This window comes from Cavia porcellus, unplaced genomic scaffold, assembly GCF_034190915.1.
Source record: "Cavia porcellus strain 051 isolate PalLab524CR breed Dunkin Hartley unplaced genomic scaffold, mCavPor4.1 scaffold_19, whole genome shotgun sequence".
NCBI lineage: Eukaryota > Metazoa > Chordata > Mammalia > Rodentia > Caviidae > Cavia > Cavia porcellus.
The window spans coordinates 9,787,463-9,810,700 of record NW_026947502.1 but is presented as its reverse complement, the minus strand read 5'-3'; the positions used below and the strand labels follow the sequence as shown (position 1 = coordinate 9,810,700).

The 23,238-nt window shown below is 43.2% G+C and overlaps 1 protein-coding gene across 4 annotated transcripts; it reads right to left on the bottom strand.

The window, feature by feature from the left end:
- Nucleotides 1-741: 741 nt before the first annotated feature.
- On the bottom strand, nucleotides 742-21,392 carry Cnot8 (CCR4-NOT transcription complex subunit 8). 4 transcript variants are annotated; one of them, XM_013156206.3, is made up of 8 exons: nucleotides 21,031-21,178; nucleotides 14,961-15,155; nucleotides 13,369-13,392; nucleotides 13,199-13,281; nucleotides 8,630-8,791; nucleotides 7,771-7,915; nucleotides 6,682-6,792; nucleotides 742-2,197 (listed from the first exon to the last, which is right to left on the bottom strand). In XM_013156206.3, the coding sequence occupies exons 2-8, from the start codon at nucleotides 15,075-15,077 to the stop codon at nucleotides 2,048-2,050; spliced, it is 792 nt and encodes a 263-aa protein (XP_013011660.1). In that variant the 5' UTR covers nucleotides 15,078-15,155; nucleotides 21,031-21,178; the 3' UTR covers nucleotides 742-2,047. The 4 variants fall into 4 exon arrangements, with proteins under 4 accessions (XP_013011660.1, XP_063086766.1, XP_003473270.1 ...); XM_063230696.1 differs by lacking the exon at nucleotides 21,031-21,178 and adding an exon at nucleotides 21,240-21,392 and having other exon boundaries at nucleotides 13,199-13,392; XM_003473222.4 differs by having other exon boundaries at nucleotides 13,199-13,392; nucleotides 21,031-21,174.
- Nucleotides 21,393-23,238: the final 1,846 nt, after the last annotated feature.

Sequence of the window (23,238 nt, the reverse complement as noted above, 5' to 3'; positions counted from 1 at the left end):
AACCACTGCATTTACACATGCTCATTAAAAGCTTCCTACCAAGTGAGACTTTCGGTATTTAATTCACAACAAGGCCTTCATTCATATATCCTGCTCTAATTTGGATGTGATTATTCCCACAGGCTTGAGCCCTTGTATGACTGTCCCATCAGGCAGCTTGTACCGCTTCTCAGGGGGTCTCTGATCACATAATCCAAAGAAAGGCTTTGATTCGGCAGATGAGAGCTCATATTACACAGGTCCTAAAGGGAAACATTAAAGTGGCATAAAAAATTGCTAAGCAGCTAATTTGTGGTACAGCAGTTATAAATGCATTTTATATATCCCCCTCAATAGGGCATGTGTAACACTTCCATGTTAAAATTTAGGGAACTACTGATAAACTTCACAAATGTAAATTTCTTTTAATGTCATAAATTTTTTGATTATTGTAATAATTATAATTGTATGAATAGTATTAACACTTATATTTGGGCAGCAATTATCCAAATGCAAGCAGTAACTAGAGTCAGTCCATTTATAGACTATTAATTTTTATTAAAGCCACAATAAAAGTGGTTAGATCTATTTCTATTTGTACCACCAGGGGATCAAGCCACCCAATGGGACAGTCGTGCACATACCCCCAGCAGTTCGTGCTGGCAGAAATACGTGAATCCAATTTGACAACTGAAACAAAACTCCCATGTCACACTGTCTTCTAGAGCCAGCAATTTATAGCTATGAAAGACCAAACCTTCATGCCAGTGATTAAAAAGAAATCTTTATTTTACAAAATTAAAAACATAAATAATATTTACAACATCTTAAATACCAGCTTGTAACACTTGACATTTTTTAATCATTTCAAATTAAGTTTTCTGAAGGTTTTAAAATGTGAGACTATCCTGCTTTAGCGAGGTGTTTTATTTTCACCATTCAAAACGGGTTTTTGATTTTTCAAAACTGTCCATCTTGTAGTCAAAGAAAACACTGTACTTTAAAATGACTAGTTCTAAAATCAAAGTCCTGAGTTTCCTATCCTGGTTGTGGGAAATTACTCCAAGAGATCTCTCTAAACAACATTCCTTTACTGCCCTGGGTACAATGCAAAGATCCACATGCCAAATACCTACGTTAACCATCTCCTGCCTCCTCAGGTTTGCTGAAAGGGAAAGCATGAGAAATGCAGAGCAGGAAGACGACATGACCATCTGAAATCTCGTTTCTTAAAACGTAACGCGGCTCTGGACTCTGAGTCACCATGTGTCACTGGTAGTCACCTCAGCTCTTTTGAAGGCTCATTATGTGTCCAAAAATCTCATCCTACTCATTTCCTTGAGATCAAGTCCAGGATATTTCATTATCTGAAAGTTTACAGTAACTTCAGATGATGCATAAATGACAGCAAATCTCAGTGGCACAGATGTCAAGACACGTCAGTGGTCAACACGCACTCTGGAGTTGGTCATGAGGACAGATTTAGTAGAATTGTCTAAATTTCAGCACTGGGCAATTCATTTCCATATAATCATACATAAATAAAGACCACCAAAATGTCAGCAAAGCCAATGGTTTCATGAAGGGTCAGAAAAAGGGGAGGGCCAAGACTCAGAATGTCCTAACCACTCCCCCAGAACACCATTTGTGTTTGTACCATTTCCTCTGGGAACCTTCGGCTGAGCATCACAATCCTCTCAGAAATTAGCAACAAATTTAAAAGAAAAAGAATGACAACAGGCAAGAGTTATATACATTTTACTCGCTCGTTTCAGGCTTGTCCTGGATATTTAAAATAGTGTCAAGGAGCTATGGATGCTGGTGACAGGAGGCAGCTGGAGAGGAGAGGCGTGGGGATGTGGAACAGGGAAGACCTGTTTACAAATTGAGAGCAGACTCCCCTCTTCTGGATCTAAAATAAAGACATGTTTTGCCTTCAGTAAAAAGCAAGTCTCCCTGCTCCACAGAGCCAGTCTGCTTGGTCTGCTCAGATGCACGCTCTCAGGGAGGAAGCAGAGCACAGGAAGCACCAGTCCAGGTGCAGCCACATACAGGGCAGCCACGGCGGTCACTGCTGCATGTTGTTGATGATCGCCAGGATGCTCATCTTCTCCTGGGCGGAGTCGGTGTCTTCATTCTGCTTCTGTGCCACACCTGTGCCCAGACCGTAGAGCCGCCCGCAGTACTTGGCATCATCTATACTGTCCTCAAAAAACAACTGCAGAGCAGGACAAAGAGCCGTGGTAAGGACATGTGGGACCAACACTGCCACAGCACACTGCCCAGCTCTGCACGTCCAGAAACCCAGCAAGCCACCCGCTCAGCAAAGGGGGCCCAGGCTTTCCTGCCCATCGTCTTCTCAGGCTGCTCTCTACATACACGCTGCTCCTAGCTGACTTTGGCTTTGCGTGAATTCTTTCAACTGTGCAGCTGCTAGCCCCTCTCTCACATGCAAGGCAACAGCCAAGAACGCGGCTCTGGACTCTGAGTCACCATGTGACACTGGTAGTCACCTTAGCTCTTTTGAAGGCTCATTATGTGTCCGTCTTTTAAGATTCCTTGTGGAATAAAACTCGATATAATAATAGGATTGTTACGAGGAATGAGATAATGAATATTTAGTGCAGCCGAGTTGAGGGGCATAGAGGTGTAATCCCAGAACTCTGGGAGGCCGAGGCAGGAGGGTCAAGATTTGAGCCCCACCTGGGCAAGTTAAATGTTTTATAGAGACCATATCTCAAAATAAAAAATAAAAATGGCTGGGGATATAGATCAGTACAAAAAAAAATCTAGGTTCAATCCTAAGGGCAGCAAAAATATTTTTAAAAGGAGGTATTCCAACCTTAGCACTCCTGGGCATATTTTTTTTTTTTTTTTGGTGAGCCAAGCATGGTAATTCTTTTCATGGCAGAGGCTTTCCAGTGAATTGTGGGATGTTTAGCAGCACCCCTGGCCAACAGCATACCATCTTTCCCCACCAAACCATGACAACCAAAAACCCCTCCAGATATTACCAAGTATACTATGACCACAAAGTGGTCAGGGAGATAGCTCAGCAGCACAGCATCTGCCTGATAAGCCTGAGGTCCTAAGTTCAGTTCCTACTACTAAATAAGTAAATAAATAACCACCACACTAATTTGAGAACCACAATCTTAAAATGCTTATTATTTTGGGCCTTGAATGTCCTCCAATCCTCCAGGGCCATGTGGTGAGGATCACCAGCCTGGGACACTGCTGAGCAGTAGCGGAAGCTTTAGGAGACAGGGAGGAGACAGGACCCAGTGGAAAAGTAAGGCTTGGGAGCATGTGTCTTAAGGGGGTACTGGAACCCCAGGGTTCCCCCACATCTTCCCTGCTGCCACAAGGTGATGAGGCCCCTTCCTCCCTTTATTCCTCACCACAACATTCTGCTTCCCCACAGGCCCATAAATAAGGGAGTCCATTAACTATAGACTGAAACCTTGATGTTGAACGCCAAAATAAGCTTTTCCCCCTTCGAAGTTGATCATCTCAACCAAGTACTGTCACAGGGAAAGAAAACTGGCTGACACACAAAACTGGCAGCAACAAGTCAGGCCGCTGCTGCGATGGTACTATGGTACAGTTCAGAAGCACTTGGGATTGGTCTGTGGGAGGGGCTTAGGAAAGTTTGGAGTGGACGGCTGGAGAGAGCCTAGAATAGCACCTGAAGCAGAGTATCCTGGTGGGAGCTGTACCACACAGAGCACTAGTAGGAGTGCAAACACTGAAGGCTGTGCTGATGAGGTCTCAGCAACGAGGCCTGCTGGGAACATCTGTGTTCATCTATCAAAGGTAGGTCAGCTGTGTTACATCTATCAAAGCCTACATCCTGAGCATGCCTTGACTCAGTGGGAGGTTGAATTTAACGCATTCCCACTAGCTTGAACCACCGACGCGGTACACGCATGACTGTTGCATCAGGCAGCTCACACCACCTGATGGGACTGTCTCTGCCAAATCACAGCTGCCCAGAAGTCATGCCCTGTTGTGAACACATAAAGGTGAAGGGCTAGTCTATTTGCATAAGAAATTTCAAGGCAGCAGAGATTTCGGGCAGTGGAATGAGTATTAGTGACTGATTTCAGCCAGGGTTCCAGTGAGAATCTAAAACAAAAATCAGAACAGGAAGAAAGCTTAAAAATTTGCAGTTTGGCTAGAAAAGAAGTACGTTGAAAGCTGAGGCAAAGGAGAAAGATGGAAAGTGCTGTTGCTAAAGTGATCAATGCCATTAAAAAGAAGCCAAATACTTTGCACCAAGGCAACAGGAAAGATGTTTCAGGGCATCTCAGGAATCAGCAGGCTCACAGACCTGGCTAAGAACAAAGCCCAATGCCTCACTCACACAAGGCTGCCTAGGAATTCTCCAGGGTTCCGGAAGGAAATCTCGATGTCATCCATATGAGGCCAGGCTTGCTGACACTCAGGACATGAGTTTCGTGGGTACTTTCCCCCAGGATGTCAAAGGAAAGCCTGGGAGGCCAGGCAGGGTATGGCAGGCTCAGGTCCCTAAGCAGCCCCCCATGGGGTGAAGGATGCTTGAAGCCGAGACTGGATGGAGATCCAGGAAGTTAGAGATCCCAGGAACATGGAACATCTGCCAAGGAAGCCACAGGCAGCAAGCAAAACCAGCCCAAGGGATGATCGTGCAGGATACTGCCACAAGGGTGGGGCTGTCCCAAGCCACCAGAAGCTCACACCTTGCCACCATGTGCATCAGGTGGCAGATATCATACCAACTTCAGGTCTGTCCTGCCAGGTTTAGATTTTGCTTTGGCCTGATCTTTCTTCTCTTTGTTCTTCTTCCCTACTTCTGGCCACTGTATCTTGGATGTAATGTGCTCACTCATTCTTTTAATTTATACAGTACTGAGAATTAGCCCCAGGGCTACATAAATACTAAGCCAGCACCCTACTGCTGACCTACATTCCCAGCATTTTTTTTTTTTCTTAAAACAGGGTTTTGCTAAGTTGCCAGGCTGGCCTTAAACCTGAATTCCTCCTGCCTCAGCTTCCCAAGCAGCTGGGCTAACATCTGTGCACAGGACCTGGCTGTTCTTTGAACTTTTAAAGGGGCTCACAGCTGAGCCTTCCTTGAGTCTCACGGGAGACTTTAGACTTGGACTTTCAAGCAAAAGTGACACTATTAGGACTGTAGACATTCTCGGAAACAGACTGTGAGATAGACACGGACCTGTGGGGGTCAGAGGCAGCATGTTATGGTTTGGATCCTAAATGTCCTGCAAAGGCCATGTGTTAACAGTCCTGGCTCACCTGCCTGTGGCACTCCTGGGAAGTGATGGAAGCTTTAGGAGGCGGGGCCTGGCAGAAGAGGAATCCGGTTTAGGAGCGTGCCCTAAGGGGAACGCAAGAAGGGGAAACTGGAACCCAGGCCCTTCTCTCTCTCCATCTCTCCGTTCCTTTCTTTCCACCTCTATCTATCTCTGTTTCTTTCTGCTTTCTGCTTCCTGGTCACCATAGGGGAAAAAGTTATGTACCACAGTCGCTGCCATGATGTTCTGCCTCACCATAGGCCTGAAATCAAGGAAGAGAACAGACCATGGACTGAAACCTCTAAAACTGTGAGCCAAAATGAATTTTTACACCTTTTATTATCTTAGGTACCTGAGTGACGTAAGTGATGGGAGACTGACAAATATAATTTCTCAGTTCATAGTACTACTCAGGGGTTGTGGCTTATGATTAGGATTAACATAGAAGAAATGTACTATCCCTTGCCACACTCACTGTTCTAAAAAGCAAGCCCATGTCTGCATGAAAGATTCACCCGGTTCATTCCCCAACTGTCAATAAAGTCATCATTACATTCAAAACAGTGTCCCACTTCCCCACCCTCTTCAAATACATTTTAAATCTTAAGAATGGGTTAGAGGGCCGGAGATTTAGCTCAGTGACACAAGCACTTGCCTGGCAAGTGTGAGGTCATGAGCTCAATCCCTGGTACCAAAAAAAAAAAAACAGTGGTTAAGAAACTAAGAGAGAAACTCAGTCTTCATTAATGATTTACAAGAAATTCATATAGGGGCTGGGGATTTAGCTCAGCGGCATAAGCACCTGCCTTGCAAGCAGGCGGTCGTGAGTTCAATCCCCGGTACCGATACAAATGAAAAAATGAAAAAGACAAAAAAAAAAAGAAATTCATATAATATAAAATAATTAAAAGAACTCAATATAGGGGCTGGAGATTTAGCTCAGCGGCATAAGCGCCTGCCCTGCAAGCAGGCAGTCGTGAGTTCGATCCCTGGTACCGATAAAAAGGAAAAAGACAAAAAAAAAAAGAACTCAACATAACATAAATGGGTGGCCTAACAAATATGTTTCTATTCTATAAATAAGAAAACCAAATCACTGAAAAGATGACAACACGTAGGAACACCAAGGACCTGCGCTTGAGTATGCTGAGGAACACTTACATATTCCACTACACTAGGCTCAATTTTGCCTCTCAAACTGTGTTTGCCATACTGGCATGCCCTAACAGACTAACACAAACTGCTTTTAAGGTAGCCACTAACTGCCAGCAAACTACCAACGTTCAACAAACTTCAGCCCTCAGAGATCCCCTCCCAGGGATCCCGCCTCCAGCAAGTTATGTATTAATCTAATTCTGAATAGAAAATCTCTTTAGAGAGGCCCTCATATTTAATGGAGCTTACTTACCTCCTTCATCCTGAAGAACGCCATTCCCGTCAGCAGTGAGTCGGAGCCTGCCTGGTGTTGCCTTCCAATTCTCTGTAAATCCAACTGATCAGCAACTTCCTGAAGACCGCCCTAGAGATGTACGAGAAACAGAACATTACAGACCTGTGACTGCTACGCTGGACTCACTTCAGACCATTATTGAGTTCACTTTATTGCAATGGAAGAAAGAGGACAGCCATTTATTTAAGGGCCTCAGTGTCTTCCTTTTAACGCTTAACTCCTCTTTCCTCCAAATATAATGCATGATATTCTACCTTTTGCTCCTTTCTTGCTAATTTTTCCAGCCCTAAGCCCTTTAAAATCACAGCTGCTATAAAACAAGGCTAAGGAAATCGTAAACACAAATCCAATTCAGCAAATCTCTTATGTCAACAGTTCAATGGGGTCTTTCATAATCCTAGCATGCTAGGATGCTGAGGCAACATGATCATAAGCTCAGCCCCAGCCTGTGCAACCTAATGGCTTAGCAAGACATTAAATAAGAAAGGCTAGGCATACAGTCCAGAATGAAGGTCCTGGGTTCAATCCACAGTACCACCATGGGGGAAAAAAAAAAATCAAAAGGTAGTACTTTCTTTAACTTTCAAGAATTAAGAATCCCTACAAGAATTTGGGATAACCCAGAACTCATTCCTAACGAACTACATATACACTTCATGCTGCCAACTGCTTAACGAGGTTAGTGGGCCTCTGGAAGAAAGGCTGACTCGAGATGAGAGAAACAGAGGCCTCCTTTCATCCCTGATCACCACAACACAGACAACCACCTGCGCTGCACCAACCTCTGTCCCAATTCGCTCTATGGTACACCCCAGCTGGTAAGGCAGCACCTGGCCAGCACACAGGACTGCCTGGTACACACAGTGATAAAACAAAATCAGTCTGCTTTCTAATTTTTTTGTTAGTATTAAGAAAAAACGTTATATGGGCTGGGGATATGGCTCAACAGCACAGTGCCTGCCTGGCAAGTGTGAGGTCATGAGTTTGATTCCCAGTACCAAAAATCAATAAATAAACAAAAGAACGAAAAAGGAAAATGTTATATACCTTAAGATTTTTGCAACTCTTCATCAGATATTTCACATCATAAATGGATGGGAAGAAAAGGTTCAGAATATGAAAGAATTCATGTTCTTCTTCAGGCAAACGAGAATCTGTAAGCAACTTTACCATGTAGCCAAAATCATAGCCACTACAAAGAGAAAATTAAGCAGGGAAGTAAGAAAGCAAATTACTGGGTTTCAGTATTCACCACTTTATTTCTAAAAGCTTTTATGTTAGAAACTTTTAGTCTTCTGTAGCACACCCTACTATAATCTAAACTTTTCTATTAAGTAACAAAATACAGGAAACTATCATGAGCATTATGCAAGAGAACCCAAGGGTCAGAAATATGGACTTAATTCATTAAAATCAAAAAGTAAAATATATCACTTCTTGGCCTTTTGGCTAAGCTCAAGTACAAAAGGTAAAATATGTCTCTGTTATAGTTTATACCTAGATGTCCCCTGAAAGCCTCAGCACTCAGGTAGTTCTCTCAGAAGTGATGGGTCATGGGTGTGTGATGCTGGATTAGTGCACTGACTGACTTAGTACAGTTCTGGATGGGAATGATGGACTTACTGAAGAGAGAAGACCACCCTGGGTATGGGTGGCACCAGCCAACAGGCTTGTAGCCAGCATGGACTAGAAAGGAAAAGAAGGAAGTCTTGCTACCTCCTGCTTGCCACACCATTGGCCTGCCCTGGAGCCAGCCAACCATGGGCTGAAACCTCTAAGCACTGTGAGCTAAAATATACCTTTCCTCCCCTAACTTTGTGTGTAGGGTGTTTTGTTCTAGCAATGAGAAAGTAACTAAGACAATCACCACGGTGACAGACAGAGACACACATAGTCTGGGACTGACCTGTGAAATGAGAGCCATTTGACATTGTCACAGAGAACCACTCCAGATGTCATGAGCAGCTCTGCAAAGTGCAGCGTGTCAATCCCTTCTTCTTCGTGCTTCTGAAACTGCAGCCCTGAGTTAGCAAGGAGGTCTATGGAGTCCTGGGAGTACATGTCCTCTCTAAAAGATAGTGTGTGCGCTTACTAGCTGGCCCACAACGAAACAGAAGTATCAGCAATACTATTACCATCACTTTATAATCACAGTACAAGTATTCCTGAAATGCTTTTCACAACTAAAAAAGGTACCCATAGGGAGGGGAAAAGGGACTGATGGGAGGTACAGACATGGGGAAAAAAAAAGAATCCATTATATCAGTGGAGGTACAAATTCTCTATAATGAATGTGCTCATTCTATATACCTAAAATGTACCAACTTTATGTAAAAACAAATAATATAACAACAAAAAATATCCTAAGTCATTCTTTCCTGTATTCCAGCAAGCATTCAAAGCAGCTATTACTTCTGTGATAAATGGGAAAATAGGATATTTGCCCAAACTAAATTTCCCAATTACAAAAGATCCATTTTCTTGCTTTAAAAAAAAACACTAATCAATATGAAAATGTTAACATAGAAAGGATTGTTTAATTAATGAATTAATGTTCGTATAATGCCTCCCCACAGAAATAACAGCTCCTTGCCAAGCGTGAGGTCGAGTTCAATCCACAGTACAAAAAAAGAACAGAAGTAACAGCTCCTTTCCAGTCTATTTTCTCTACCAATAAATACGTTTATATATCCCACTGTCATCTTTCTAAATTGATAATGCAACAATACATCCTTTGTAATTCTGACATAATATTGCATTGTAAAAATATGTCCATCACTTTTTTTCTGTCTTTTTGAGACAGGGTTTCACAGCACAGTTTAAACTGGCATCGAGCTCACAGCAATCTCCTCCTGCCTCAGCCTTCAAAGTGCTGGGATAACAGGCATGCACCACCATGTTGGGCTGTACATCTGTTTAACATGTTCCAAACCACTTGAACCACACTGCTGGTACATGCATGACTGTCCCATTGGGCAGCTTGTACCACTGGTGGTTCAGAGCCACCCACCAGCAAGATATAGGAATTAACAGTCCTTTTGTGAACATGTTAAACACATTAATATGTATGTACAATACCACATAACACAAAACTAGAGAAATAATTAAGTCGAATAGCTCCTTTCCCATTAGATTTCACAATTTTATTTTTCAAACATACTTCAAATAAGTAATCACACAGAAAACTACCTCAATCTTGAAAGATTCAGATCATCTCTCAAAATTATCTGAACCTCAGAATTTCTAAAACATATGAACAGTCAAAAAATTATTTCTGAGGCATCAAATGATCCTGATGCTAAATCAAACAAGCCAATATTGAGCCGGGTGTGGTAATTCATGCCTGTTATTACAGCACTCAGGAGACTGAGGCAGGAAGATCACCACGAGTTGGAGGCCAGCCTGGACTACATAGGAAATTCAAGACCAGCAAGATCTTGTTCTCAAAAAAAAAAAAAAAAAAGGAATATAGCACCTAATACAAAATATAGCACACACCATCTCATGCAAACTAAATAAGTCTCCATTTTTTTTTTTTTTTTTTTTTTGGTACCAGGGATCCAACTCAGAACAATCATATATTAGCAATCCCATAGCTTCACATACCCCAAAAGAACAGAAGGCAAAAAGACTAAAACTAGACCCATGTCTTTCACCATATACTAAACTAAAATCAAAATGGATCAAAGATCTAAATATTAAAACAGAAACATTAAACATACTGAAGGAGAAAGTAGGTGAAAATCTTGAAGACACAGGGGTAGGCACAGAGTTCATGAACAAAGCCCAAACTGCACAAGACATATTTCAAAGAATCAACAATTGGGATCTCATTGTATTAAAAAGTTTCTACAAATCAAAATAAATTATCAACAGAGTGAAAACAAAACTCACAGAGCGGGAAAAAGTTTTAGCCAACTGGCCCTCAAAGGTGACACTATGCTTTTTTGTTTTGCTTTGGTATTGGGAGTCGAACACAAGACTCTGCACTTGGCAGGCAAGGGCTCGTGTCCCTGAGCTATATCCCAGCCCCCTCCCTCTGACAAAGGACTTCTATCTAGAACATGTAAAGAACTGAAAAAATCAGATCCTCCAGACTCAAAGACCCACTCCAAAAAATGGGCATCTGAGATGAACATGCACTTCTCAGGTGAAGCAATACAAATGGCAAATAAATATATGAAAAAAATGTTCAATATCATTGGTCATTCAAGAAACACAAATTAGGGCTGGAGGTTTAGCTCAGCGGCATAAGCGCCTGCCTTGCAAGCAGGCAGTCGTGAATTCGATCCCTGGCACCGATAAAAAGGAAAAAGACAAAAAAAAAAAAAAATACAAATTAAAACAATGCTGAAATTCCATTTCACCCTAGAAAGAATGGCTATTACAAACAAGTCAATCAATAACAAATGCTGGCAGGGCTGTGGGAAAAAAGGAATACTTCTCCACTGTTGGTGGGAGTGTAGACTGGTGCAACCACTGTGGAAATCAGTATGGAGATTCCACAAAAAACTAGGATTAGAATTTCAAAGGTAACATGGTATCTTATGGTAGCCATTACTGATTTCCTATCATCTTGTTTTGAAGTCCTGTATGGCTTTCATTGTTTTGTTTCAATTGGTTTTATTTTATTGTTTTGTTTAACTTTATGTCTTGATTGTATTGGCAGCTACTTTGAAGATAACGAGACATTATTGATTTCCATCTCTATTGTCTTATTTTGAAATCCATTGTATTTCTTTCACTGTTTTGCTTCAATAAGCTTTATTCTATTTTAGTTTGTTTGGTTTTATTCTCTTTAAAACAAATTTAAAACAAAAAACAAAAAAACCCTGTAGGATTAGGAGTCCCATTCAACCCAGCTACTCCCTCTTCTGGGTATTTTCCCAAAAGAATTAAAAACATCATACCACAGTGACGTATGTGTACCCATATTTCTAGCAGCACAATTTATAACAGTTAAATTTCCTAAACAATCCAAATGCCATAGAACTGAGGAATAGGCAAGAAAGATGCGGTAATTGTATACAACAGAGTACTACTGAGCTATAAAGGATAAACTTGAGGCTTTTATAGGTAAACAGATGGGATTCAAAACACTCAAGTGAAATAAAGCAGATTCACATGTGTAAACATTATATTGCCTCCCTGGTATAAGAAACTAAAAGAGTAAATAAGATCTAAAATGTAGGGCCATGGATTTAGCTCAGTGGCGAGCACCTGCCTTGCAAGTGCATAGTCATGAGTTTGATCCCTGGTACAAGAAAAAAAAAGACCTAAAATGTACAATAGATATTCTGAAAGGGGAAGAAATTGCTCAAAAGGAGAGAACAACTGGGAAGGGGGAAAGGGTAAAAAAAGAGAAAAGAAAATATATACACAAGATAGCTAAGATGATTAATTACTGATTTCTATCAGTTCAGTGAAACAGTTTGTGCTAATACTGTTTGATCAATTTTTCATGTCTGTACTTGTAATCTGAGCACTACTTTGAAGATAATAATATGTGATGTATTAACCACTTTTAATCCCCTATTAGCTCGCTTTGAAATTCTGTATCATTTTTATTCTCTTTAAAGTAAAAAAAATTGAAAGCAGGATCTCAAAAACTGAATGTGCACACCAATGTTACAGCAGCACTATCCACAATTAACAGGCTGAGGAAATCCAAGTGTCCACTGATAAACACAATGTGATACACACAAACACACACGCATGTGCACACGTGTGCTCACTGGAACATGCCACATGCTGCAGCATGAATAACCCTGCAGACATTAAAACAGTGAAATAAGCCAGTCAGAAAAACAGACACTGATAATTCCACTTGTATGAGGTATCTAAAGTAGTTAAATTATTATAAAAACAAAGTACAAAGGTAATTACCAAGCTCTGGAAGGGAGAGGGGATTAATAGAGTTTCAGTTTTTTGTTTTTCTGGTTTTCTATTTTAGCTTTTTAAGACAGGGTCACACTGTGGTTCAAACAGGGCTTGAACTCTATGTAGCCAAGGCTGGCCTTGAACTCATGGCAATCCTCCTACGTGAGCCTCCTGTGTGCTGAGATTAGAGTCATATACAAGTTTCAGTTTTGCCCAAAGAAAAAGTTTTGAACTCTGTTTTACTAGCCAGGCATGGCAGCACACACTTACAATTCCAGCTACTCAGGAAAATGAGGCAGGAGTATCACAAATTCAAAGCTAGCATAGGCAATTTAGCAAGATCCTGTCTCAAAACAAAGAGCAGGGGTGGTGCTTGGGAACCTAGCTCAATGGTAAAAGCACTTGTCAAGCATGCAAAATGCCCTGGATTCCATCCTAGTAGAAACCATGAGGGTACAGGGGAGGGAGGGGAAAGGAGACAAGGGAAGGTGAAAAAGAAAAAAGAGGGAAGAAGGGAAGGGAGAAGAAAGAAACTGCAGTCAACATGACTGTCAAGGATCTCAGGACAACACTGAAAAGCATCTCAGATACTTACGTAAGGTTGAATTTGAAGTTGAACTGCCAGGTGTTGATTCCAGAAGGATATTCTCCCTTCTCGTTTGTGAATGTGAGGCCCAGCTGGATAATTTTTAAAAGGTCAACATTGCACCGTAGAAGCTGATACTGGTAATCTATAGAGCTACGAAATTCACCAATAGGACGTACCACAACTCCTGGAAATTCTGTGTCCTGGAAAAGGAAAAAGCCTTGCATTTTAAAGTAGGGACTGTGAACCCTTCAGCAATACAAACAGCTCACCACAGCACACGCACTACTACTGTTATAAGGTTTCACAAAACAGGACACTGAATGATAATTTGTAAATATATTTTTATGTCAACTTATAAAAATTAGATGATAAGACCCATGCTTGGACACCAAAACCTATCTTAATGTAATGATTGTGCCGATGTCTACTGAAGCAGCACCAGAATCATGACACTTTGCACAACGTAAGAGATCCTAGGCTGGGTAAGAGCACAAGGGTTGGATAACTGTAGGTAGCTGTGCAATCAAGAACAAAATCACATTCAGCGTGACTGGAAAGACTGGACAAGATCACACAGGCATGAATACTAAGCTAACGACTTGATGCTATCACCTTAAAGCAAAAGTCCCAAGCTATAAGCCACAGGCTTAATAGAATGAAGCAACCTGGCTATGAGAACTGCAGGCACTGAAGCAAAGAGCTGAGCACATTGCAAAGGAGAAGTAAAAAGGATCAAGATGCAGAGCATGGGTACCAATTCCCCAGGAGGAATGTACTCATTAAGTATCCCGCCAACACATACTGCTACCAAAACAGGCCTGTTGCTCCCTAGCCACTCATGTCGGGCAGGACATGAGCACCATATAGTGCCAGATTTCCCCACTTTTGCCACAGATACCAGCACTGGAATTTAAGTGAGGTTTCATGGCTTCTGTTTTTTTTTTTTTTTTTTTTTTTCTTTGACACAGGATCTCACTTTGTAGTTCAGTTGGCCCTAAACTCATTATGTAGTTCAGGTTGGCCTCAAACCTGGGGCCATCCTCCTGCCTCAGCCTTCCAAATGCTGGGGTTACAGGGATGTGGCACCACAACCAGCTCATGATTTTAAATGCCAGCAAACTTTTTAAAATTTCTAAATACACTGCATAGTCAAATTCACCATATCTATGGTGCATATGTACCCTATGACTGACATAATTTGCTGTTATTTTGGTACCAGGGATCGAACTCACAACTACGCTGCTTGCAAGGCAGGCACTTATGCTGCTGAGCTAAATCCCCAATCCAACATAATTTGTTTTTAAGATTTTTTTTCCTTTTTGAGGCAGGGTCTTGCTATGTAGTTTAGCCAGGACTTGAACTCACTTTACAGCCCAAACTGGCCTCAAAATCATAGCAATTATCCTGCCTCAGTCTTCCAGGTGCTGAGATTACAGGCATGTGTTACCACACCCACCTGCTTTTAAAATTTTTAAACAGAGCTAGGGTACAGAGGCAGAATACTTGCCTAGTAGGTGTGAGGCCATAGATCAGATCCTCGGCACCACCAAACAAAAAAAGAACAGTAAGTTTACAAAAAAAAAAAAATCTAAGAAACTAGAAGTTGCACCCCTCCCCAGACACATTAGTTACCCTGATATTTCCTAAAACAAAACAAGCTTTCCCAACTGAAACTTACTGGAATACAGTTAGCGTTTCTCAAACTCTTACATGAAACATTCCCTAACGCCATACAAGAAGGTAAGTCAAACAGAACAGAACTCCTTACCATGGCGATGTAACTGTAACTGAGCACAATTTCTCGGATCTTCCTCATCTCTTCTTCTAGATTGCTGGCCCAGACTTCACAGATAACCTGGCTGTTCTCCACAAGTGCTGCAGGCATCCTGAAGAACCTCAGAAGTGGCTTTTAGGTAACTGTGTGAAGGTATGACAACGATCTGATCACCAACGTTTATCTGATCTAGATTTAAAAACATATTTGAAATCATGTAAGTACACAATGATATAAGATACCAACAAATAAAGACAAAACATTTGTTTTGAAACTATTTTACTGGGGGCTGGGGATTTAGCTCAGCGGCATAAGCGCCTGCCTTGTAAGCAGGCAGTCGCGGGTTCGATCCCTGGTACCGATAAAAAGGAAAAAGACAAAAAAAAAAAAAAAAAGAAACTATTTTACCGCTGATAGAACAGGGAGGCAGATATGCGTGATACCTGAGCCCGGGGAGGAAGCCCTGCCACAGAATGTGGGTGTCATAGTTTGTGTCTAGATGCCCCTCCAGGGTTTTTTCAAAAGTGGTTGAATTTAGAATGTGTGATCCTGGCATTAACGGTGTGTGATTAGTAAATCAGTCCACTGACTGGTGTGCCATAGTTCTTGCCATGAATGCTACACTCACCTAGGGTAGGTGATCTGCACAGGATATAAGACACAAAAAGAATCTTGTCTTCTTCTCTTGTTGCTTTTGCTGTCCTCCACCACCATGAACTGTTGCCCCTCAGCTACGCCATCCTGCCTTGGAGCCAACCGTGGTATATGGACTGAAACCTCCATAAACTGTTACCTAAATAACCCTTTCCTCCCTGAACTCTGGGTGTTGAGTACTCTGTCTCAGCATGAGAAAAGTAACTAAGACAGTAGGCTCAACACCCTGAATCTGCAGTCTCATAACGTACCTTACAGGCGCCCCAAAACTCACGTAGGTGTCTCACACCGAGTTACACAGGTTGTGGGTCAATGCATTGAGACCTGGGGAGCCTCGAGCCCCACTCTGACCCTATTAGGCCCCATCTGAGCTATTTAGGCTTCATTAACATACATTTGCATTGTGGTTTTGACCCTGCCTCCATGGGATCCAGCCACCAGATTCATTCCTGCCAAGACTTCTTAAGTTCTAACACTCCCCTTCCCAACCTCAGGCTGCAGCCCCCATCCTATGATGACCAGAAAAAGTCCTGTCTACAATAACCCTAGCCATTCCTCCTCCAAATCCTAGGAAACACAAAAGACAAACTAACCCTGGACCTCACTGCAGTTGTCACCTCTGATTCTGCCTGCCTGGAACCCTCCCCAACATACCAATAAACTAACCCAACTCTGTCTGCACACCTGGCCTTTCCCCAAGCTGCCCGCTGGGTCTCTCCCAGGTGTACTATGCCTACCACAGACAGCTGCCACCTCTAGTACTGCCCATTAGCTCTTCTTGAGATGTACAGTGTGTCCCAAATCAGGTACTTGTTTAACGATGATAATCAAGACAAGCTACCTAATGCAGGAAGCAACAGACTGCCAGGCCCGGCAGATCCAGCCAGTAACATTTACTTCTTTCATTAATGTAGGCTGCTACATTAATGTTAAGACTGCTATATCTACTCCCCATTCTATGTGATATGTCAAGACAGACAGGAAAAAACCAAAAATCCTGGAGCAATTTTTGCCCAAGTACTCTTAACACAGAAGGGAAATTGCTACCCCAAGCCAGTTTTTCAGCCCTCTGCTAATGGAAGACTAATAGTCTCCTTTGATCACAAATATGCTCTTACCCATTACTTTCATATCACTTTGCATGAAGACCAAATAGAAATATTTCTAGAAAAATGAATCACCTGTACTGCTAAACATGTACCTGGAATCTCGGAAAGCCTGACATAAACATGAACCTAAACTCTCTCAAGTCTCCACACCCATCATGAGTAAACGCCAGAGGACTCCCCCTATTTCTACGCAACCCAAAACTCCAATATAGCTGGAGCCAATGACCTGATTATGGTGCCTCTTTAGATTTTGGGACATAGATTATAAGGTGAAATGTTTAAGTGGTAAGCACCACGTTCACTTGTTGATTTGAATTAACAATTGTAATAATGAAAGAATCTACATTATTAACATCTACTTTTAAGTATGTAAGTATTATAGAAACTATACAGCGATTCTAAGAGTAGAATACAGAGAAGGGTAGGGATAAGTAATTCAACTAGAAACAGAATGATCTACAGTGTATTTTCCAGGATGAAACTGAAGGGGAGAATATTCCACAAGATAAAATTGAATACTATTTGGCCTCAGATTAATGCTGTTAATACAGCACACTCAACATTAGAGTCTTAGTTATAAAAACAACAAAGAAAAAGCTTATCCTAAGAGCATTTACTTGTAAGACAAGCCAACCACACAGATCTTCAATGTAATGGTGGGCTCCTGTATTTATATCTGGTGGAAATTCCTAGAAACAGTAAAATGAATGTAAACAATTTACAAAGAAAAGTCTTTTGTTTTTTACTTTCAAGATTGGCAGATGCCACTGGGAAGGCTAAGGCAAGAGGACTGTTGCAAGTTTGAGGCCAGCCTGGGTGACCCAGTGAGTTTCAAAGTTAGCCTGAACTATATAGTGAGACTTCAAACAAACAAACAAAAATCCCCAGCCTGATGGTGCATCTTGTAATCCCAGCACTCAGGAGGCTGAGGCAGGAGGCTTAGTGTGAGAGCAAGGCCACCCGAACTACACGGTGAATTTGTCTCAAAAAAGAAAAACAAAAAATAGCATCTCCCCAGTGAAGGCAGACAAAAAAAAATTTCCTTTTTTTTGAGGCAAGATTTCACTATGGGGGCTGGGAATTTAGCTCAGTGGCATAATGGCCTGCCTTGCAAGCAGGCAGTCATGAGTTCGATCCTCGGTACCGATAAAAAGGAAAAAGACAAAAAAAAAAAAAAAAAAAAGATTTCACTATGCAGTTCAGGGCTTGGACTCACTCAGTAGCCTCAGGCTGGCCTAGTAGTGATCCTCCTGACTCAGCCTCCGCCAAGCACTGGGATAACAAGGCTATGCTACGCACCTGCCCTTTTGTTTTGAGACAGGGTTTGTTAGGTCTTTTGAGACAGCACCTTACTCTATAGTTCACACTGGCCTCAAACTCATAACAATGCTCCAGCCTCAGCCTCCCTAAGTGCTGGTATTACAAGCGTGTGCTACGACAACCAGCAAAAATTAATGGCAGAATTCTCTTGTTTTACTCCAATTAAAGACATGCAGATCAACAAAGAGGAAAGACAAATTCATACTGAAGCAGGGAATAAATTTCACAACTTTTTAACACAATAAAGAAAATACTAGAACTAAGAACTTTAGATTCCTAACATGCTTAACATTTTTTTCCCTCTGTAAAAGGCATTAAAACCATTTTCTATGCCCATTTAATGTTAAATTGGGGCAACTTTTTTTACTTCTCTAGCTAAAACAATGAACTTCCTTTTTGGTATTTCAAATACAATCATTAAGCAAAGAGGGTATCATAACTGGGCTTTTCAAATAAGTTTCCATAAAATCAAAAGCAACAAAAGGGACATACATAAGAAGGTTTAAAAAAAAAAAGAAGGCTTGGCCATTATGAGAAAGTTTTGTTTTTAAAAAATTAGCCACAGCAGACAGAAAAATATGCACCAATTCTCCCAAGAAATGTAATTACTATGTACTACACATATGTACCAATAAAATTTTTTTTTTAATTTTAAAAAGCTACCCACCATAAGGAAAAAACAAAAGCAAATACAAAAAACAGCCACTGTTACACGTATCTAAAAAGTGGGGCCCACAAACAAGCAAAAATCTTTAAGGCAATCTTACACTAAATCTTACACTAGGAAATCAGTAGAGAAACAAATAGCTTAACTGAAGAGAAATAATAAAATGCACAATTAATCTAGTAAGTCACATTACTAGATATCCAAAAGGACAGAAATCAGGGCCAGGGATTTAGCTCAGTGGCACAAGTGTCTGTCTGGCAAGTGTGAGGTCATAAATTCAATCCCTCGTACCAAAAAAAAAAAAAAAAAAAAAAAAAAAAAGAGAGAGAGAGAGAAATAAACAGCTTAATATTAACAACGGGGCTGGGGGTATAAATCAGTGGTAGAGTACTTGCTTAGATGCTTGAGGCCCTGGATTCAATCTCTAACACCACAAAAACAAAAGCAAAAAACCATCAGAAGTCTAAACATAAAAATGTTCAGGACCACAAGTCTGACTGTTAGCCAAAATAAACTTTTCCTTTTCTTTACTTAAAATGTTTAGGGGCTGGGGATTTTGCTCAGAGGCATAAGTACCTGCCTGGCAAGTGCAAGGTTATCAGTTTGACCTCCAGTACCCAAAAATAAAAATAAAAAATAAAATAAAATAAAATGGGGCCTGAGGTTTAGCTCAGCGGGTGTAAGAGCCTGCTTGGCAAGCATGAGGTCGTAAATTCAATCCCTAGTACCAAAAAAAATAAATAAATAAAACAAAAGTTTGAAGCCAACCTGGGCTACACAGCAAGCTCTACACAGTAAGACTCTGTTTCTAAAGAAAGAAAAAGCAATTGGTCAGGCACTTTCCACTCTGTGGGCACATGCTCCAGAACCAGCCTAAGAACCACACTTTCCTCACTTGGTTTACTTCCTTCTTTTATGCCTCTGGGTGCCAGCATCTCACAAGCCCCCTGTCCTGTGCAGAAGAACTACGTTTATTTGTATAATGAAGCCTTAATGATAACCTAATTAGTTTTTCTCAGTTACAACCACACAAACTGTTAAGTCTCATAGCTAAGAAAAAGAGCTAAATAGTCTCAGACATAAAATGACACTCCCAAACTTTGCACTTTCCTTAAGGCATTCTTAAGGATAATTCTGATCACATGCAATATTTGTCTCACAGACTGACCTTAAAACTTGACTCCCACATGAGCCACACTTAAACTGTGCAAGAGGGAAACATGCTCACATATGCAACCCTACAAATTACCAAGCCCCCTGTCCTGCGCTGACCTCCAGAACAATCTGCTCAGATCGCTCCTAGTGATCTCTTTATTCTCTTGTGTAAACTTCTAAACGAAACTTAAGGCTCTTCATCCAGCAAAGCTCTGAAGAGCAACTAATAATAACACCACTGGCGAGTTTTCTCTGCAAGCAGCCTAGAGTACTATGCTTGCCTGGGAAAAGAACGTTCACTTGAGTCTCTGGTTTTTCTGGCTTTGTTTTAGCCTAACTGTGCAAAGGAACAAGAAACATCAGACCGCACTCTGGGAGGCCTGAATAAAGGCTCTGCCCAGCATAGACAAACGGAAAAGTAAGTAGCTGCAGGCTAGAAGAAATGACAGCAGGGTCCTCTCTACCCAAGGCTGGCACAGATCCCAGCCCTGCAAAGTGTCTGAAGCCATTGTCCTGTCCTGGCCACCGTCCCCCCAGTTTCAAACCACCCTAAGGGCCCACGTCTGAAAGCCAGCTCCTGCAGAACTGCTCTGCTCCGTAAAACCATGCGACAGCAAAGCAAAGCTGTGGGGCGGCAGAAACTTAAGAAGGAGGCTAGGTCGAAGAGGAAGCACGCCAAGCTCCCAGGTCTCCCCCACCGCGTCTCCTGTCATCATTCCCTCCCCGCCCCCTGACACCTCATTCCCCTTCTTTTCTCACTTTTCTGTCTTCTTTTCTTAGTTTATCGTTGGAAGGCAACGATATTTGTAAGACGACAGGCCTTTGCACCAGACGGCTCCCAGTTCGACGCCCGGCCACGTACTGTCTGTGGAGCCTCGCAGAAGTTACTTTTTGTGTCTCCGTTATTCCACTTGTAAAATGGGTCTGAGAGCAGCATGCACCTCAGAGGACTGCAGTAGTGGTTCAACAGAATGACGGATAAAAGGTGCTTTGTAAAGTCCTGGCACGTAGCCCCAGAAAATTATTCTTGTGTGGGCTCTCACCGCTACTTCCCACACACACACAACAAACCCGCCCCTCAAGAACGCCTCCCGCAGGCCTGACGGCCTCCCACACTTTCACTTCACGCTCTTCTCTCTGGGAAGGGGGACCCGCTTACCCTAACCGGCAGGGCCAACCAAACGCGGGCTGGCAAGCCGGCGACGGCGGCTGCGGCGGCGGCTGCGGCGGCGGCGGCTGCGGCGGCGGCGGCAACAGCGGGGACAGCAACCCCTAACCCGGAGATCTCCACCCTCTGCCCCGGATCTGTTCCTAGAGTCGATCGGGCCAGTGAGGTAGGCTCCCGAGGCCAAGAGCGGCCTTACGTACCGCCCGCCAAACACTCTGGTTGCGTCACTCTACCCATCGGATCCTCCGGACTCGCCTCCTCTCTTGCGTTACGCCAGACGCGCGCGCAGCTACGCAAACTAGCCCCGCCTCCTTTGCGCGCCCAGGGACCCCAAACCTAGACGCTTAGTCCGGAAGTTTATGGAAGAAGTGCGCAGGCGCAGAGCCCCGGAAGAGGCATGCGGAAGGCGACCCACTTGAGGCTTTCGAGCGCCTAATTCAGCTGCTTCAGTTCCGTCAATTTGGGTGGTCTTTCCGCGCGCCCGAGGAAGAGGCGTGTTCTAGAATGGTCTTCCCCTTGGTGGGCGTGGCATGGGAAACCCAGAATGGAGAAGAGGGCGTGGTCCGCCCACCCAGATTCCCCCAAGCTGCATACTGTACCCGTGCTCCCAGCTTTAACGGGGGAGCTCGAGGGTGGTCCTCTGGTGATCCAGAATCTTAGGGTGTAACCTGACGTGTCTACACTAATATGGGCCCCGACCCTCACTCGCGGAGCGTCTGTCACACGGACTTCTTTGTGGCAAACAATTGGGGTGCGGTGTGGCACCTCGAGACCGAGTGGGTGACGTCAGCCCAGGCCTGCCCCCGAGCCTAGCGGGGAGCGCTGTCGGGGTCGCGCCACGCGGAGGGGACCGACACCTGTCGACCAGAGCAGGCCCGCCAACTCTCGGTGCGGGAGCTGCGGGCTCCAGCCTGGCGCTAGGGCTCTGCCGCCCCCGACTCGCTGAACCCTGAGCGGGAGATCTGGGCCGGCCTAGCCCTTGGCAGCCTCGGACCAAGCTGGCACGCACCGCCGCGTGGTGCTCCCGGCAGCGGAGAGAAGACAAAGCGCGATCCTGCTCGCCGCGCTCCGCTGCCCGTCGGCACCCGAAAGAGCCCCACCTTTGTCTCCGAGAGGAGGCGGGGAGTGGAAGCCCTCCTCTGGGGACCGCCCTGGAAAGGGCTCTTGGTAAGGAACACGTTCACTCCCCTAAACACAGTTTCTAAAACCTACTTGTGGAGCCTGGGCTGTACCCCGAGCCGGCCTTTGGCGATAATTTACAAAGAAATTCCCGAAAGCCATATTCCAGCGAGGTGAACCTCCAACCCCAGCCGCCATGGTAAGAGCTTCATGCTGTTTCTGAATGAGTAGTGCCCGGCCTTATCTGTAAGAAAGGGACACGAATTACATTGTCCCGAAGTTGTGGTGAAAATACAATAGTGAATAAGTGAAAGAAACAACCCCGCACCCAGGAAAATGAATAGAGCGCTCGCTCGCTGTATCTGGCCTTTCGCAGTTTATTCTGTGAAACAGTCAAATGTGTATTCGATCCACTTCGAGAATAACTATCACTCAATCGAGGCATATCGGGCCAAGGAAGACTGACCATTTCCCTAGTCAGTTTCAGGCGATTCCTTTATCCCCAGCTGGCAGGTGCTGGTCACGTGGAAGGTGGCCCTTATGTTCCTTTTCTTGGAACTTTGTTTTTTCCTGCACCACTAGGCCTGTTGTGCACCCACACAAACAGGAAACAGCCTCTTGGTCCCCTTCCTGCCCCTCCTCTAGAACTGGGACGTACCTTTTCTCCGGTTTTCAAAGATAAATATAAACCAAACACGGATTATATTTTAGAAGGTGTGGGAGTGTATAGATTTTTTTTTTTTTTGAGTGTATAGATTTTAAACAGTGGACTTGATGCTGCCCTTATGCCATTACAAAATTAGAGTAACTGTGGCTTTCACTGATTCTCAGTGGGAGAGAAATTGCAAACCAGTGAGAGGGTAATGGGAATGTATTAAATAATAACGTTCACACTTGGAAACAAACACCTATTGTTGTTTGAACTGCACTCTGTTAAAAAAAGATTTGAACAGATTTTCTCAGTTGGGTGAATATAGTTTGAATTAAGAGACACTAGATACAGGAAGGGGCTCAAGAACCGAATCAGCAGGGCGCAGTGGGGCACACTTGTGAGCCCAGCACTCGGGACACTGGGGCAGA